Source organism: Somniosus microcephalus, chromosome 29, assembly GCF_052327205.1.
Source record: "Somniosus microcephalus isolate GS21.2 chromosome 29, FLI_Smic_1.0, whole genome shotgun sequence".
NCBI classification, from domain to species: Eukaryota; Metazoa; Chordata; class Chondrichthyes; order Squaliformes; family Somniosidae; genus Somniosus; species Somniosus microcephalus.
The window spans coordinates 6,929,058-6,946,975 of NC_141015.1; the positions used below are offsets into that span (position 1 = coordinate 6,929,058).

General features: G+C 47.5%; 1 protein-coding gene across 1 annotated transcript in view; it reads right to left on the bottom strand.

Annotated features, from left to right (window-relative positions):
* Positions 1–17,918, bottom strand: part of LOC147098445 (nck-associated protein 1-like) — a 211,110-nt gene that overhangs the window by 118,538 nt on the left and 74,654 nt on the right. The window contains exon 5 of the mRNA XM_085970119.1: positions 13,156–13,298. Within this exon, the coding sequence (XP_085826245.1) occupies positions 13,156–13,298 (143 nt within the window). The remainder of the gene's footprint in view (positions 1–13,155; positions 13,299–17,918) is intronic.

Consider the following 17,918-nt stretch of genomic DNA (forward strand, 5'->3'; position numbering starts at 1 on the left):
AAACCTCCTCCAGCCCAGTAACCTCGCTATCTCTGGAACCTCTCCCCATCCCAGTAATCTCGCTATCTCTGAAACCTCCTCCAGCCCAGTAACCTCGCTATCTCTGGAACCTCCCCCCATCCCAGTAACCTCGCTATCTCTGGAACCTCCCCCCATCCCAGTAACCTCGCTATCTCTCGAACCTCCCCCCATCCCAGTAACCTCGCTATCTCTGAAACCTCCCCCCATCCCAGTAACCTCGCTATCTCTGAAACCTCCTCCAGCCCAGTAACCTCGCTATCTCTGAAACCTCCCCCATCCCAGTAACCTCGCTATCTCTGGAACGTCCCCCCATCCCAGTAACCTCGCTATCTCTGAAACCTCCTCCAGCCCAGTAACGTCACTATCTCTGAAACTTCCTCCAGCCCAGTAACATCACTATCTCTGGAACCTCCCCCCATCCCAGCAACCTCGCTATCTCTGGAACCTCCCCCCATCCCAGTAACCTCGCTATCTCTGGAACCTCCCCCCATCCCAGCAACCTCGCTATCTCTGAAACCTCCTCCAGCCCAGTAACCCTATCTCTGAAACCTCCTCCAGCCCAGTAACCTCGCTATCTCTGAAACCTCCTCCAGCCCAGTAACATCACTATCTCTGGAACCTCCCCCCATCCCAGCAACCTCGCTATCTCTGGAACCTCCCCCCATCCCAGTAACCTCGCTTTCTCTGAAACCTCCTCCAGCCCTACAATACTCCAAGATCTCTGCATTACTCCAACTCTGGCCTTCTCCAACAACCACTTCCTTCACCCCACCATTTACAGCCATGCCTTCAGCTACTGAGGCACTAATCTCTGGAATAACATGCCTATACCTCGCCGTCTCTCTACCTCACACTCCTCCTTCAAATCGGTCCTTAAAAACTACTTCTGTGAGCAAAGGTTAGAGTAACAGGATGTGGGTAAGAGTGCTTTACAGTGAGAGACTGTGGGTAAGAATGGGTTAGAGTGAGAGACTGGGTAAGAATGGGTTAGAGTGAGTGACTGTGCGTAAGAATGGGTTAGAGTGAGTGACTGTGGGTAAGAATGGGTTAGAGTGAGTGACTGTGGGTAAGAGTGGGTTAGAGTGAGAGACTGTGGGTAAGAATGGGTTAGAGTGAGAGACTGTGGGTAAGAATGGGTTAGAGTGAGAGACTGTGGGTAAGAATGGGTTAGAGTGAGAGACTGTGGGTAAGAGTGGGTTAGAGTGAGAGACTGTGGGTAAGAGTGGGTTAGAGTGAGAGACTGTGGGTAAGAATGGGTTAGAGTGAGAGACTGTGGGTAAGAATGGGTTAGAGTGAGAGACTGTGGGTAAGAATGGGTTAGAGTGCGAGACTGTGGGTAAGAATGGGTTAGAGTGACAGACTGTGGGTAAGAGTGGGTTAGAGTGAGAGACTGTGGGTAAGAGTGGGTTAGAGTGAGAGACTGTGGGTAAGAATGGGTTAGAGTGAGAGACTGTGGGTAAGAATGGGTTAGAGTGAGAGACTGTGGGTAAGAGTGGGTTAGAGTGAGAGACTGTGGGTAAGAGTGGGTTAGAGTGAGAGATTGTGGGTAAGAGTGGGTTAGAGTGAGAGACTGTGGGTAAGAGTGGGTTAGAGTGAGAGACTGTGGGTAAGAGTGGGTTAGAGTGAGAGACTGTGGGTAAGAGTGGGTTAGAGTGAGAGACTGTGGGTAAGAATGGGTTAGAGTGAGAGACTGTGGGTAAGAGTGGGTTAGAGTGAGAGACTGTGGGTAAGAGTGGGTTAGAGTGAGAGACAGTGGGTAAGAATGGGTTAGAGTGAGAGACTGTGGGTAAGAGTGGGTTAGAGTGAGAGACTGTGGGTAAGAGTGGGTTAGAGTGAGAGACTGTGGGTAAGAGTGGGTTAGAGTGAGAGACTGTGGGTAAGAGTGGGTTAGAGTGAGAGACTGTGGGTAAGAATGGGTTAGAGTGAGTGACTGTGGGTAAGAATGGGTTAGAGTGAGAGACTGTGGGTAAGAGTGGGTTAGAGTGAGAGACTGTGGGTAAGAGTGGGTTAGAGTGAGAGACTGTGGGTAAGAGTGGGTTAGAGTGAGAGACTGTGGGTAAGAATGGGTTAGAGTGAGAGACTGTGGGTAAGAGTGGGTTAGAGTGAGTGACTGTGGGTAAGAATGGGTTAGAGTGAGAGACTGTGGGTAAGAGTGGGTTAGAGTGAGAGACTGTGGGTAAGAGTGGGTTAGAGTGAGAGACTGTGGGTAAGAATGGGTTCAAGTGAGAGACTGTGGGTAAGAGTGGGTTAGAGTGAGAGACTGTGGGTAAGACTGGGTTAGAGTGAGTGACTGTGGGTAAGAGTGGGTTAGAGTGAGAGACTGTGGGTAAGAGTGGGTTAGAGTGAGAGACTGTGGGTAAGAGTGGGTTAGAGTGAGAGACTGTGGGTAAGAGTGGGTTAGAGTGAGAGACTGTGGGTAAGAGTGGGTTAGAGTGAGAGACTGTGGGTAAGAGTGGGTTAGAGTGAGAGACTGTGGGTAAGAATGGGTTAGAGTGAGAGACTGTGGGTAAGAGTGGGTAAGAGTGAGAGACTGTGGGTAAGAATGGGTTAGAGTGAGTGACTGTGGGTAAGAGTGGGTTAGAGTGAGAGACTGTGGGTAAGAGAGGGTTAGAGTGAGAGACTGTGGGTAAGAATGAGTTAGAGTGAGAGACTGTGGGTAAGAGTGGGTTAGAGTGAGAGACTGTGGGTAAGAGTGGGTTAGAGTGAGAGACTGTGGGTAAGAGTGGGTTAGAGTGAGAGACTGTGGGTAAGAGTGGGTTAGAGTGCGAGACTGTGGGTAAGAGTGGGTTAGAGTGAGAGACTGTGGGTAAGAGTGGGTTAGAGTGAGAGACTGTGGGTAAGAGTGGGTTAGAGTGAGAGACTGTGGGTAAGAGTGGGTTAGAGTGAGAGACTGTGGGTAAGAGTGGGTTAGAGTGAGAGACTGTGGGTAAGAATGGGTTCGAGTGAGAGACTGTGGGTAAGAATGGGTTCGAGTGAGAGACTGTGGGTAAGAGTGGGTTAGAGTGAGAGACTGTGGGTAAGAGTGGGTTAGAGTGAGAGACTGTGGGTAAGACTGGGTTAGAGTGAGTGACTGTGGGTAAGAATGGGTTAGAGTGAGAGACTGTGGGTAAGAGTGGGTTAGAGTGAGAGACTGTGGGTAAGACTGGGTTAGAGTGAGAGACTGTGGGTAAGAATGGGTTCGAGTGAGAGACTGTGGGTAAGAGTGGGTTAGAGTGGGAGACTGTGGGTAAGAGTGGGTTAGAGTGAGAGACTGTGGGTAAGAATGGGTTAGAGTGAGTGACTGTGGGTAAGAGTGGGTTAGAGTGAGAGACTGTGGGTAAGAGTGGGTTAGAGTGAGAGACTGTGGGTAAGAGTGGGTTAGAGTGAGAGACTGTGGGTAAGTGTGGGTTAGAGTGAGAGACTGTGGGTAAGAGTGGGTTAGAGTGAGAGACTGTGGGTAAGAGTGGGTTAGAGTGAGAGACTGTGGGTTAGAGTGAGAGACTGTGGGTAAGAGTGGGTTAGAGTGAGTGACTGTGGGTAAGAGTGGGTTAGAGTGAGAGACTGTGGGTAAGTGTGGGTTAGAGTGAGAGACTGTGGGTAAGAGTGGGTTAGAGTGAGAGACTGTGGGTAAGAGTGGGTTAGAGTGAGAGACTGTGGGTTAGAGTGAGAGACTGTGGGTAAGAGTGGGTTAGAGTGAGTGACTGTGGGTAAGAGTGGGTTAGAGTGAGAGACTGTGGGTTAGAGTGAGAGACTGTGGGTAAGAGTGGGTTAGAGTGAGTGACTGTGGGTAAGAGTGGGTTAGAGTGAGAGACTGTGGGTAAGAGTGGGTTAGAGTGAGAGACTGTGGGTAAGAGTGGGTTAGAGTGAGAGACTGTGGGTAAGAGTGGGTTAGAGTGAGAGACTGTGGGTAAGAGTGGGTTAGAGTGAGAGACTGTGGGTAAGAGTGGGTTAGAGTGAGAGACTGTGGGTAAGAATGGGTTAGAGTGAGAGACTGTGGGTAAGAGTGGGTTAGAGTGAGAGACTGTGGGTAAGAGTGGGTTAGAGTGAGTGACTGTGGGTAAGAGTGGGTTAGAGTGAGACACTGTGGGTAAGAGTGGGTTAGAGTGAGAGACTGTGGGTAAGAGTGGGTTAGAGTGAGAGACTGTGGGTAAGAGTGGGTTAGAGTGAGTGACTGTGGGTAAGAGTGGGTTAGAGTGAGAGACTGTGGGTAAGAATGGGTTAGAGTGAGAGACTGTGGGTGAGAGTGGGTTAGAGTGAGTGACTGTGGGTAAGAGTGGGTTAGAGTGAGAGACTGTGGGTAAGAGTGGGTTAGAGTGAGTGACTGTGGGTAAGAGTGGGTTAGAGTGAGAGACTGTGGGTAAGAATGGGTTAGAGTGAGAGATTGTGGGTAAGAGTGTGTTAGAGTGAGTGACTGTGCGTAAGAGTGGGTTAGAGTGAGAGACTGTGGGTAAGAGTGGGTTAGAGTGAGAGACTGTGGGTAAGAATGGGTTAGAGTGAGAGACTGTGGGTAAGAGTGTGTTAGAGTGAGTGACTGTGGGTAAGAGTGGGTTAGAGTGAGAGACTGTGGGTAAGAATGGGTTAGAGTGAGTGACTGTGGGTAAGAGTGGGTTAGAGTGAGAGACTGTGGGACGGAGTGAATACAAACGCTGAAGATGGGCTGCTGAATTTTTAGTGTTTTTAGTGTCTAAAGTGGGGAAAAAAGTTTCATTTCAAGTTTTAAAAGGTTTTAAAATTAAATTTATTTCTAGTTAAGTTAGTTTAGTTTAGTTTAGTTTAAGTTTAGATTAGTCTAGATAAAGTAAGGAAGGAAAAGACTGCCAAAAAGACTACCAAAGAAAAAAAACCAGAGGAAAATAGAGAAAAAATAAAGTAAAAAAGCCAAAGCAAAAAGAAATAAGAGAAGAATTACACAAACCATAGAAGAACCCGAACAGCAGCCACACGGGGCCTCAGCAGCAGCAGTTGAATCGGCAGCATCGGGACCGAGGCAAAGCGATTCGAGGAGGCGAGGTGACTCGGGCCGCAGCCCAGCAATCCAGCAACCGGCACAGCCGAGGGGACTCGGGCCGCAGCCCAGCAATCGGCACAGCCGAGGGGACTCGGGCCGCAGCCCAGCAATCCAGCACCCGATTGGGAACGGGGCACAGCCGAGGGGACTCGAGCCGCAGTCCAGCAATCCAGCACCCGATTGGGAACGGGGCACAGCCGAGGTCACTCGGGCCGCAGCCCAGCAATCCAGCACCCGATCAAGAACGGGGCACAGCCGAGGGGACTCGAGCCGCAGTCCAGCAATCCAGCAACCAAACGGGAACAAGGCACAGCCGAGGTGAGAAAGAAAGCACGGGAAAGGCCCGAGGAGCCAGGCCATCAGGCACAGAGACCTCTGAGGAGAAGGGGAGCAACCAGAAGGCTCCCAACCAAGACTGTGAGTACAGGGCCCAGGGAGGGAGACTGAAGCCAGGGAAAGGTCCGAGGAGCCAGGCCGAGACAGAGGCCCAGAGACCTCTGAGGGGGAGGGGAACAGCCCGGAGGCACCGCGAAACAGCGGCTCACAGACTCAGACCTAGGAAGGGTGAACCCAGGAGCCGAGGCCCAGGGACCACGGGGTCGGAGAGGGGGACCGGGAAAGGTCGCGAACTGGGAGAGGGAAACACCAAACCCGGAGCCCCAGAAAAGCTTATTCTAAGATCAACAATACTTTCTCTACACTACCAATAATGAGCGAATCAGAAGAGCCACAACAGCCCCCAAGGGACACTGAGAGCAACCGCTTCCAGATTCCCCCCAACACCACAAAAAATGCTATAAAATCGATCAAGCATGAGCAGATGAGAGAAAAACCAGAAACTCTTTTTGCTGACTGGTACAACACTGGGACAAAATGTAACCTCATTTTCTACTCAGATCAGCCAGCGGCTTGGATCACAGCAATAAAATCACACTATACCAGTGTTAAACTAGAAAAAACCGCTAATGGGTCCAAAATGAAAATTAACACACCAGGAGACAGGGCAACCACGACTGTCAACGTGTACAATACCGGAACAATATTAGTGCAAGGCAACCTCGACAACTTTGCAACGGCCTTCAGGACACTGAAAGGAATAACTGAGAGGGGAAGGAACAGCCCCAGAGTGGCTAACAGGGGAAAAGCGACCCGCACTCCCCCCAACATTGACAACTTACCAGGAGGAAATCAGCCTGGTCAGGAGGTGAACGAGCCACACAGTTCAAACCAGACACTAACCCCGGGGACCCACAGCCACATGATACAACTGACAAACCCCAGCATAACTACCAGGGAGGAAGCCACACATAGTCCCCCTACCAATTCCAGCTCACCAAGAGAAGAGCAGCATAGCCAGGAAGTGAGTGAGCCTTCCAGGGTCGACCAGACACATACCCCGGGATCACACAGCCAGATACAACTAAAAGATAAATTTAATCAATTAGAGATAGAGATGGTTAAACTTAGAGAGGAGTTCCTTAAAATGAATCACGAACAAAAGCAAGAGAGGGAGAGACACAAGAGAGAGCTGAATCTACTTGAGAACCAGGTGAAGCTACTTGGGAATCGGGTGAAAGAGCTGCAGGAAAACGAAGAGAGCCATAGAGGAGAGATAACACCATTAGACCAGCAACCAGAGGCTAGAGATAAGACAAGACAGAGCCGGACGGAACGGCTGCACTCCCACACGGAACAACAGCAGCAGACACACAATACAAGGGGTGCCACACAGACTGACCAGCATAATGAATCTCAATCTTCCCCCACCACCGTGGAACCACAAGCGAGCCGCTCACAAGAGGAACGCACACACCAGACATCCCAGCCCAACACACACTATGAGTCCAGGCAAAAGCCACCAGACAGTAAACACAAACAAGGCTGACATCGTAATACTCATAGACTCAAATGAGAAATTTCTATGGGAGAAAAAGCTCTTCCCTAGAAGTAAAGTAGAAAAGATCTGGTGCCCAACAACAGACAGAGCCATGGGATGGCTGACCAAAACCCGATTAGGCTCCCCCCAACACATAATAATACACACGGGCACAAATGACCTAAAGGCCCAACAGAAAGAGGTAGCAACATCGCTCAGAGCAGTGATTAGGAAGGCAAGCAGTACATTTCCAAACACTAGAATCACTGTTTCCACAATATTGCCGAGAACAGACTTCAACAACAACACAATTCATGAGATAAATGCCAGCATAGCAAGAGACTGCGAATCAAAACACAACGTGCACCTGGCCCAACACCCCACCCTCGATGAGGAATGTCTTTACGACCACGTCCACATCCAAAGGAAAAGAATATCGATCTTTGCTAAAGCCCTGAAGGACGTTGCTTTTAACCGGGTCCATACCCAGACTCCAAGAGGACCCCCGCCGACCACCAGAGATCAGCGGGGTACATATCAGGACCACTACAAAGACCACCACCACACCAACCGAGACCAGAGAGGATCCCCATGCACAACAACAATATCAGACCTGCACCACTCCTGTCCCACAGGGGAACAGGACCGCTCCCAGCCAGGCAGAGGGAGAGATGCACAGGACGTACGCAATACCTCAGACAGAGACAATCCATTAAGAGACAATAAGCAGATGTGCAGCAGCATCTACTTCCGCCTTATGGATCAAGGACTAATTAATAGAAAGAACTGTAACCAAATAGTATTAACTTTTATAGACAACTGAGATGATCTTTTTTCCCACACTTAGACACGACAAACACGTACCACTCTTTAACCTATCATAGTAAAAGATCAAACTTAACATGAAATCCTTATGTATTTCGACCTGGAATATCCAAGGTCTACGCTCTTCGGTGCTCGACGTGAAGAGTAGGACCCCAGAGTTCATAGATGAAACTAAAGATCTAGATATTATCATTTTACAGGAAACTTGGTATAAAGGAAAAGGACACACTGGCTGTCCCCAAGGGTACACTGAGCTGGTGGTCCCCTCCAATAAATTACCAAGAGTAACCCAAGGCAGAGACTCCGGAGGCATACTGATCTGGTTTAAATCAGAACTTAAGAATTACATCAAATTTATAAAAAAGGGCGAAAACCACATGTGGCTCAAAATTGAGAGGGAGATTATCTCTAACACCCAAGATGTTTACATTTGCGCACTTTATATCCCCCCAATGGATTCCCCGTACTTTAAAGAGGACACCTTCTCCAACATAGAGGGGGAAATTATCCAATACCAGGCCCAGTGGAACGTGTTGATCTGTGGGGACCTCAATTCAAGAACGGGCGAAGAACCAGACTTCACCAATAATCAGGGAAACAATTACGTATTCGGGAATAACCACTTTGATATCCCATCCCTTCCATACAGGCATAACTGCGACAAGCAGACAAATACCAACGGAAAACAGCTCCTACAGCTCTGTCGAAGCCTGCGTCTGTACATTGTCAATGGTAGGTTCATAGGAGACCTCCTAGGAAGATCGACCTATTGCTCACCTCTTGGCTGCAGCACAGTAGACTATATGATTACAGATTTGGACCCATCCTCTTTCAGAGCATTCACAGTCAAACCACAAACAACACTGTCAGATCACAGTCAAATTACTATGTATCTCAAAAAGACAGAAACAAACAACATAGAAACACAACCCAGTAAACTGTACAACACCAAAAAATCGTACAGATGGGCCAAAAACGACACGGAAAAATACCAGAAAACAATTAGCAATGCATCAACTCAATCTCTCTTGGACACCTTTCTGGATAACATATACACTCACAATAAAGAAGGCGTAAACCGGGCAGTAAATAACCTAAACAATATTTTCGATAATTTGGCAACAAGTGCAAACTTGAAAGCTCGCAAGAACAAACCCAAAACAAAAAACTATGAAAAATGGTTTGACCCAGATTGCCATAACATGAGGAAAAAACTTAGAAAAATATCAAACCAAAAACACAGACATCCAGAAAACGAGGAATTATGCCTTACTTATTGTCAGACACTAACACAATACAGAAACACACTCAGAACCAAAAAAGAGCAATATATTAAGAATACACTCAGCTCCATGGAGGAATCCATTGATTCCAATTGTTTCTGGGACAACTTGAATACACTACACAAAAAACAACACGACGAATTGGCCATTCAAAATGGGGACACATGGGAAAACCACTTTGAAAGATTATACCAGAAAAACACACTAAGGCCAGAGCAACAGCAAATATGCAAAAAACTGGAAAAGCTAGAAATGGCCATAAAAGATAACCAAAACCCGCTAGACTCCATAATAACAGAAAAAGAACTTTCTGAAAAACTCAAGGACCTGCGACCAGGAAAAGCTTGCGGGACAGACGGCATACTAAACGAGATGATTAAACACACAGACGACAAAATGAAACTGGCTATCCTAAAACTCTTCAACTTGGTTCTGAGTGTCGGTTACTTCCCTGATATCTGGAACAAAGGACTCATAACGCCCATATACAAAAGTGGGGACAAAGTCGACCCAAATAACTATCGAGGCATCTGTGTAAACAGTAACCTGGGGAAGGTATTCTGTAGCATCATAAACAAAAGACTTATAAACTTCCTTGAGGAGCACAATGTCTTGAGTAAAAGCCAAATTGGATTCCTGCCAAACTATAGAACATCAGATCATATCTTCACCCTACAGACCCTAATTGACAAACACGTTCACCATAACAAAAGCAAAATCTACGCATGCTTTATAGATTTCCAGAAGGCATTCGACTCCATCTGGCATGACGGTTTATTCCTGAAACTTATCGAAAGCGGGGTAGGGGGAAAAACATATGATGTAATTAAATCAATGTATACAAACAACAAATGTGCAGTTAAAATTGGAGACAAATGAACAAAATACTTCCCACAGGGGCGGGGGGTGACGCAGGGCTCGCCAATCTCACCGACACTCTTTAATATTTACATAAATGAATTGGCAAAACTACTTGAACAATCTACAGCACCCGGCCTCACCCTATATGAATCCAAGGTTAAATTCCTCCTCTATGCAGACGACCTGGTTCTGCTGTCACAAACTAAGGAGGGTCTACAGCACAACCTGGATCTGCTGGAGTCGTACTGCCAGACTTGGGCCCTGACAATAAATCCCCAAAAAACCAAAGTCGTTGTGTTCCAGCAAAGATCCAGACCTCAGGGACCCAAAATAAATTTCACAATAGGAACAACCAAAATTGAACAAACCACTAACTACACATACTTGGGCTTAAAAATCAGTTCTACGGGAAACTTCAAACTGGCTGTGAATGAACTGAAAGAGAAAGCAAGAAGGGCTTTCTATGCCATTAAAAAATCAATCCAAATAGAAATCCCAATTAGCATTTGGCTCAAAATTTTCAAATCAGTAATTGAACCAATTGCACTCTATGGCAGTGAGGTATGGGGACCGCTAACACAACAAGAATTTGCAAAATGGGACAAACACCCAATTGAGATCCTACATGCAGAATTCTGTAAAAGTATCCTCCGGACTCAAAGGAAAACAGTAAACAATGCATGCAGGGCGGAACTAGGCCAATATCCATTAATAATCACTATCCAAAAAAGAGCCACCAAATTTTGGAATCACCTACAAATGAGCAACCCCCAATGCTATCACTATGACGCCCTGAAATGCCAAGAGCTGACCATAAAGAAGGATACCCTCAGTCAACTAGTCCTGGGACTCAGTGAAGTAACTACTAACACTACTAACAATAACCAGCCCCAGGACAGTGACAGCGTAACACAAAGAATTCGACCCAACACAATCGTCGCTAAGCAAAAGGAAAAATATCTGACATATTGGGCAGAAACAACAAAAACCCAAAGCAAACTCAATTGCTACTTGGCCCTAAACAGACAATACAACATAGCTGATTACCTGACCATGGTAAAGGACAGCAAACTGAGAAAAATCCTGACAATGTACAGACTTAGTGAACATAGCCTGGCGATCGAAAAAGGTAGACACAGGCAGACCCGGCTACCAAGGGAGGACAGGATATGCTTTCACTGCAGTCAGGGAATGGTGGAGACAGAGATGTACTTCCTCACAGCTTGTAGAAAATATCAGGGCATAAGGGAGAATTTCTACCCAAAATTTACAAAAATATGCCAGGAATTCAGAAAATTGAATGACGACCAAAAACTCCCATACCTACTAGGAGAAGAGAGAAGTTGCATAACACTGGCGGCACACTATGTTACAGCTTGCCATAAACAGAGGGACAACCACTAAAGATAAGATAAGAGTATATATAAATTATATGAAAGTATATTTATACACTCAGGGATATATCTGTTTATACACTGTATGGATAGATCTGTATTTTTGTGAACAAACATGAATGTTTTCCGATGCTTTGGCAACATAAGATGTAACTTGTCATGCCAATAAAGCGATTTGAATTGAATTGAATTGAATTGAGTGACTGTGGGTAAGAATGGGTTAGAGTGAGAGACTATGGGTAAGAATGGGTTAGAGTGAGAGACTGTGGGTAAGAGTGGGTTAGAGTGGGAGACTGTGGATAAGAATGGGTTAGAGTGAGTGACTGTGGGTAAGACTGGGTTAGAGTGAGAGACTGTGGGTAAGAGTGGGTTAGAGTGAGAGACTGTGGGTAAGAGTGGGTTAGAGTGAGAGACTGTGGGTAAGAGTGGGTTAGAGTGAGAGACTGTGGGTAAGAATGGGTTAGAGTGAGAGACTGTGGGTAAGAGTGGGTTAGAGTGGGAGACTGTGGGTAAGAATAGGTTAGAGTGAGTGACTGTGGGTAAGACTGGGTTAGAGTGAGAGACTGTGGGTAAGAGTGGGTTAGAGTGAGTGACTGTGGGTAAGAATGGGTTAGAGTGAGAGACTGTGGGTAAGAATGGGTTAGAGTGATAGTCTGTGGGTAAGACTGGGTTAGAGTGAGAGACTGTGGGTAAGAGTGGGTTAGAGTGAGAGACTGTGGGTAAGAATGGGTTAGAGTGAGAGACTGTGGGTAAGAGTGGGTTAGAGTGAGAGACTGTGGGTAAGAATGGGTTAGAGTGAGAGACTGTGGGTAAGACTGGGTTAGAGTGAGAGACTGTGGGTAAGAGTGGGTTAGAGTGAGAGACTGTGGGTAAGAGTGGGTTAGAGTGAGAGACTGTGGGTAAGAATGGGTTAGAGTGAGAGACTGTGGGTAAGAGTGGGTTAGAGTGAGAGACTGTGGGTAAGAATGAGTTAGAGTGAGAGACTGTGGGTAAGAGTGGGTTAGAGTGAGAGACTGTGGGTAAGAGTGGGTTAGAGTGAGAGACTGTGGGTAAGAGTGGGTTAGAGTGAGAGACTGTGGGTAAGAGTGGGTTAGAGTGAGAGACTGTGGGTAAGAATGGGTTAGAGTGAGAGACTGTGGGTAAGAGTGGGTTAGAGTGAGAGACTGTGGGTAAGAATGGGTTAGAGTGAGAGACTGTGGGTAAGAGTGGGTTAGAGTGAGAGACTGTGGGTAAGAATGGGTTAGAGTGAGAGACTGTGGGTAAGAGTGGGTTAGAGTGAGAGACTGTGGGTAAGAATGGGTTAGAGTGAGAGACTGTGGGTAAGAGTGGGTTAGAGTGAGAGACTGTGGGTAAGAATGGGTTAGAGTGAGAGACTGTGGGTAAGAGTGGGTTAGAGTGAGAGACTGTGGGTAAGAATGGGTTAGATTGAGAGACTGTGGGTAAGAGTGGGTTAGAGTGAGAGACTGTGGGTAAGAGTGGGTTAGAGTGAGAGACTGTGGGTAAGAGTGGGTTAGAGTGAGAGACTGTGGGTAAGAATGGGTTAGAGTGAGAGACTGTGGGTAAGAGTGGGTTAGAGTGAGAGACTGTGGGTAAGAGTGGGTTAGAGTGGGAGACTGGGTAAGAATGGGTTAGAGTGAGAGACTGTGGGTAAGAATGTGTGTGATATAACTCCTCACTTGAACAGAATGGGGAAGCAAAAAGTGTTTTGGACTTTATGGATGTGACGAGACATTTTAATTCTCTGATTATTAATATGCCTCAGTGTTTCCAACCATGTGAAACGGTAACGGTTCCATTCCCCACATCCATTAGCAGGAGAGCGAAGTTCAGTGTCCAACAATATCCAGTGTACAGAATATTACAGAACCAGCAAGCTCCCTACGTTGAAAGTAACTTTAATCACATTACCTAGATCCATTGGACATTTCATAGGCGCAGTTATACATGCCGATCAGGACCTTGCGGTCTTCAATCCGAGACACCATCAGGACCAGAGAGGTGTAGGTGACCACCAGATCCAGGTAACCCTTGGTCAGATCATAGTTCACATTCTAGAAGTGAAACAATCATTTAAAAATTGTCGGTTATTTTTGTCTCTCTATCAAGTTCAGTTTCACATTCCCAAACAGCTCCTCCCTTGTTTGTACTTCGCCTGCTTGCAAATGTGTTCATTGGTCAACAGATTTTAAGACCATTATGGAAACTAAACTGCAGCAATTGGAGATCTGTAAATAGCTCAGAGAGAAGTGTATTGACACATGTGGTCACTGTGTGTGTGCACATTTGTGTTTTTGGCTGCATGTGTATTGGTATCTGCATGTGTGTCTGGCATGCGTGTATGTGTCTGTGCGTGTCTGCATGTGTGTGCGTAGATTTCTGTGCATGTGTATGCATGTGTGTTTGTGTCTGTGCAGGCGTGTGTTGGTGTGTGTATCTGTGCAAGTCTGCATGTGTGCGTGTGTGTCTATGTGTGTATGTGTGGGTATTTGTGTGTGTGGTTATCTGTGTGTGTTGGTGTGTGAGTGTCTGGCTATTTGTGTGTGTGTGTGTGTGTGTTGGTGTGTGAGTGTGTGTGTCTGTGTATCTGTGTGTGTGTGTGTGGTGGGGTATTTGTGGGGGTGTGTTGGTGTGTGTCTGTGTGTGTGCGGGGTGGGTATAGAATCATAGAAGTTTACGGCACCAATGGAGGCCATTCGGCCCACCATGTCCGTGCCGGCCAACAAAGAGCTATCCAGCCTAATCCCACTTTCCAGCTCTTGGTCCGTAGCCCCGCAGATTACGGCACTTTAAGTGCACATCCAAGTACTTTTTAAATGTGATGAGGGTCTCTGCCTCTACCGCCCTTTCAGGCAGGGAGTTCCAGACCCCCACGATCCTCTGGGTGAAAAAAAATCCCCTCAACTCCCCTCTAATCCTTCGACCAATTGCTTGAAATCTCTGCCCCCTGGTTATTGACCTCTCTGCTGAGGGAAATAGGTCCTTCCTATCCACTCTATCCAGGCCCCCCCATCATTGTAAACACCTCAATTAAGTCTCCCCTCAGCCTCCTCCATTCCAAAGAAAACACCCCCAGCCTATCCGATCTTTCCTCATAGCTAAAATTCTCCAGTTCAGGCAACATCCTCGTAAATCTCCTCTGTACCCTCTCTAGTGCAATCACATCTTTCCTGTAATGTGGTGACCAGAACTGCACGCAGTACTCTAGCTGTGGCCTAACTAGTGTTTTATACAGTTGAAGCATTACCCAACTGCTCTTATATTCTTTGCCTCGGCTAATAAAGGCAAGCATTCTGTATGCCGTCTTAACCACCTTATCTACTTGGCCTGCTACCTTCAGGGCTCTATGGACATGCACTCCAAGGTCCCTCTGTTCCTCTACACGTCTCAGTGTCCTACCATTTAATGTGTATTCCCTTTCCTTGTTAGCCCTCCCCAAATGCATTACCTCACACTTCTCCGGATTGAATTCCATTTGCCACTTTTCTGCCCACCTGACCAGTCCATTGATATCTTTCTGCAGTCTGCAGCTTTCTTCCTCACTATCAACCACATGGCCAATTTTTGTATCATCTGAAAACTTCTTAATCATGCCCCTTACATTGAAGTCCAAATCATTGATATATACCACAAAAAGCAGGGGACCCAGGACTGAGCCCTGCGGAACCCCACTGGAAACAGCCTTCCAGTCACAAAAACACCCATCAACCATTACCCTTTGCTTCCTGTCACTGAGCCAATTTTGGATCCAACTCGACACTTTCCCTTGGTTCCCACGGGCTTTTACTTTTCTGACCAGTCTGCTATGTGGAACCTTGTCAAAAGCCTTGCTAAAATCCATATAAACTACATCAAACGCACTACCCTCATCAACCCTCCTTGTTACCTCCTCAAAAAATTCAAATCAAGTTAGTCAGGCACGACTTTCCCTGTGTCCTTGATTAATCCGTAACTTTCTAAATGACGATTAATACTGTCCCTCAGAAATTTTTCCAACAATTTGCCCACCACGGAGGTTAGGCTGACTGGCCTGTAATTACTCCGTGTGTGTGTGTGTGTGTGTGTGTGTGTGTGTGTGTGTGTGTGTGTGTGTCTGTGTGTGTCTATCTGTGTGTGACTGTGTGTGTCTCTGTGTGTGTGTGTCTATCTGTGTGCGTGTCTGTGTGTGTGTCTATCTGTGCGTGTCTGTGCGTGTGTGTGTGTGTGTCTGTCTGTGTGTGTGTGTGTGTCTGTGTCTATCTGTGTGTGGGTGCCTGTGTGTCTATCTGTGTGTGTGTGTGTGTGTGTGTGTGTGTGTGTCTGTGTGTGTCTGTCTGTGTGTGTGTCTATCTGTGTGTGTGTGTGTGTCTGTGTCTATCTGTGTGTGGGTGCCTGTGTGTCTATCTGTGTGTGGGTGCCTGTGTGTCTATCTGTGTGTGTGTGTGTGTGTCTGTGTCTATCTGTGTGTGGGTGCCTGTGTGTCTATCTGTGTGTGTGTGTGTGTGTCTGTGTCTATCTGTGTGTGGGTGCCTGTGTGTCTATCTGTGTGTGGTGTCTGTCTGTGTATGTGGGGTGTGTGTGTGTGTGTGTGTCTGTCTGTCTGTCTGTATGTGTGTGTGTGTGTGTGTGTGTGTCTGTCTGTGTGTGTGTCTGTCTGTCTGTCTGTCTGTCTGTCTGTGTGTGTCTGTCTGTCTGTCTGTGTGTGTGTGTGTCTGCGCACGGTGTAGTGGGGTGATTGAGGGCCGGTACATCAGTTGTAGGTTGATGAGGCCTCTGATCCCGAGTAACGGTAGGGCCCCTTTAAGAACCTCCCCTTTAAAGATAATTGCACTAGAGTGGGAGGAGACTTCCCCCAGCCAGGTGAGCATAAAGAAAGAGAGACTTGCATTTTTACAGCGCCTTTCATGACCACTGGACGTCTCAAAGCGCTTTACAGCCAATGAAGTATTTTTGAAGTGGAGTCACTGTTGTAATGTAGGAAAGGGGACGTTCTGGAGACGTAAGGGTGGAGAAAGGCTGGGAGTTGAAGAGCTCAAAGATGTTTTGTGTGACCTTGATTTGTGTCATGTGTATTAAAAAAAGGTGTTTGGAACTTGGATTGATTGAGGACTCTGTTTGTAAAAGAAAGGAGGCTCCTCGATGGTAGGACCCTGTAACACTTGGTGTCAGAGGTGGGAATTGAGTCTCTAATAAAGAAAGAAAGAGACCAGCCCCCAATGGAGAAAATATTGAGAGAACTGGTGCGGTCCACACGGAGCTCGGCAAGGGGCCCATACGACTGCACAAAAGAAGAACACCTAGACCCTTGAGGGGCAGCAGGAGACCGCCCGACTACTGGTGAACCAGGCTACCCAAAGTCGGGTAGGGATCGCTGAACTGAGACAGCAGCAGGGCCGCATGGAGGGGCAGGAATCCCCCATCCAACCGATCCGAGCCAGTCTAATGCTGCAGGAAATGACACCAGAGGACGATGTGGAAGTTTACCGCTTGGCCTTTGAAAGATGTGCTGAGTGGGAGAGGAGGCCACCAGACTGATGGGCTGGCATTATAGTGCCCCTTAATGGCCAATGCCCAACTGTAGCCCAGAGCCACAGGCGGCAGGCAACTACCCACAGCTCAAGATGGAGATCCTTGCCAGGGCTGGCATCACTTTAACGGTACTGGATCAGGGCTTCAACGCCTGGACCTGCCAGGAGGGCAAGGCACCCGCTCTCAAATATATATAATAGGCTTGCCAGCAAAGTTGAAGCCCATGGAATAAAAGGGACAGTGGCTGCATGGATACGAAACAGGCTAAGTGACAGGAAACAGAGAGTAGAGGTGAACGGTTGTTTTTCGGACTGGAGGAAGGTATACTGTGGTGTTCCCCAGGGGTCGGTTCGAGGACCACTGCTTTTCTTGATATATATTAATGACTTGGACGTGAGTGTACAGGGCACTATTTCAAAATTTGCAGATGACACAAAACATGGAAGTATAGTGAACAGTGAGGAGGAGAGTGATAGACTTCAAGAGGACATAGACAGGCTGGTGAAATGGGCAGACACGTGGCAGATGAAATTTAATGCAGAAAAGTGCGAAGTGATACATTTTGGTAGGAAGAACGAGGAGAGGCAATATAAACTAAATGGTACAATTCTAAAGGGGGTGCAGGAACAGAGAGACCTAGGGGTATGTGTGCACAAATCATTGAAGGTGGCAGGGCAGGTTGAGAAAGTGGATAAAACATCATACAGGATCCTGGGCTTCATAAATAGAGACATAGGCCCCGATTTTCGGGCAGCCGTCGGGCGGCTTTTCATGCGGCCGTGGTCCGAAAATCGCGGAAAAGGCGGGTCGGGACCCCCCCCCGCCTGATTCCCTGCCCTGTCCGACTTTCGGACTGCCGTTTTCACGCGCCCCGCTTCAGTCCCGCCCGCCGCTGGCGGGACTGGTCGTCGGAGCACTAACAAGCAATTATCTGCTTGTTGAAGTGGATTTTCCCATGCCGTTGCGACTTTGGGGCTTTCCCCACCTGAAACCCGCCTGCGGAGAACCCCGCCGATGAGAGCTGGCGCGAAAACAGCTGGCTTGCTTGCTTGCAGCAGCAGGTCGCTGAGGGCTGAAGATATTTAAAGAGGCAGCATTTGCAGGCTGCAGGACCTTGTTGATCAAGGCTTGGGGGAACTATTTGAAGCCTTAGGAGCAGCTGCAGA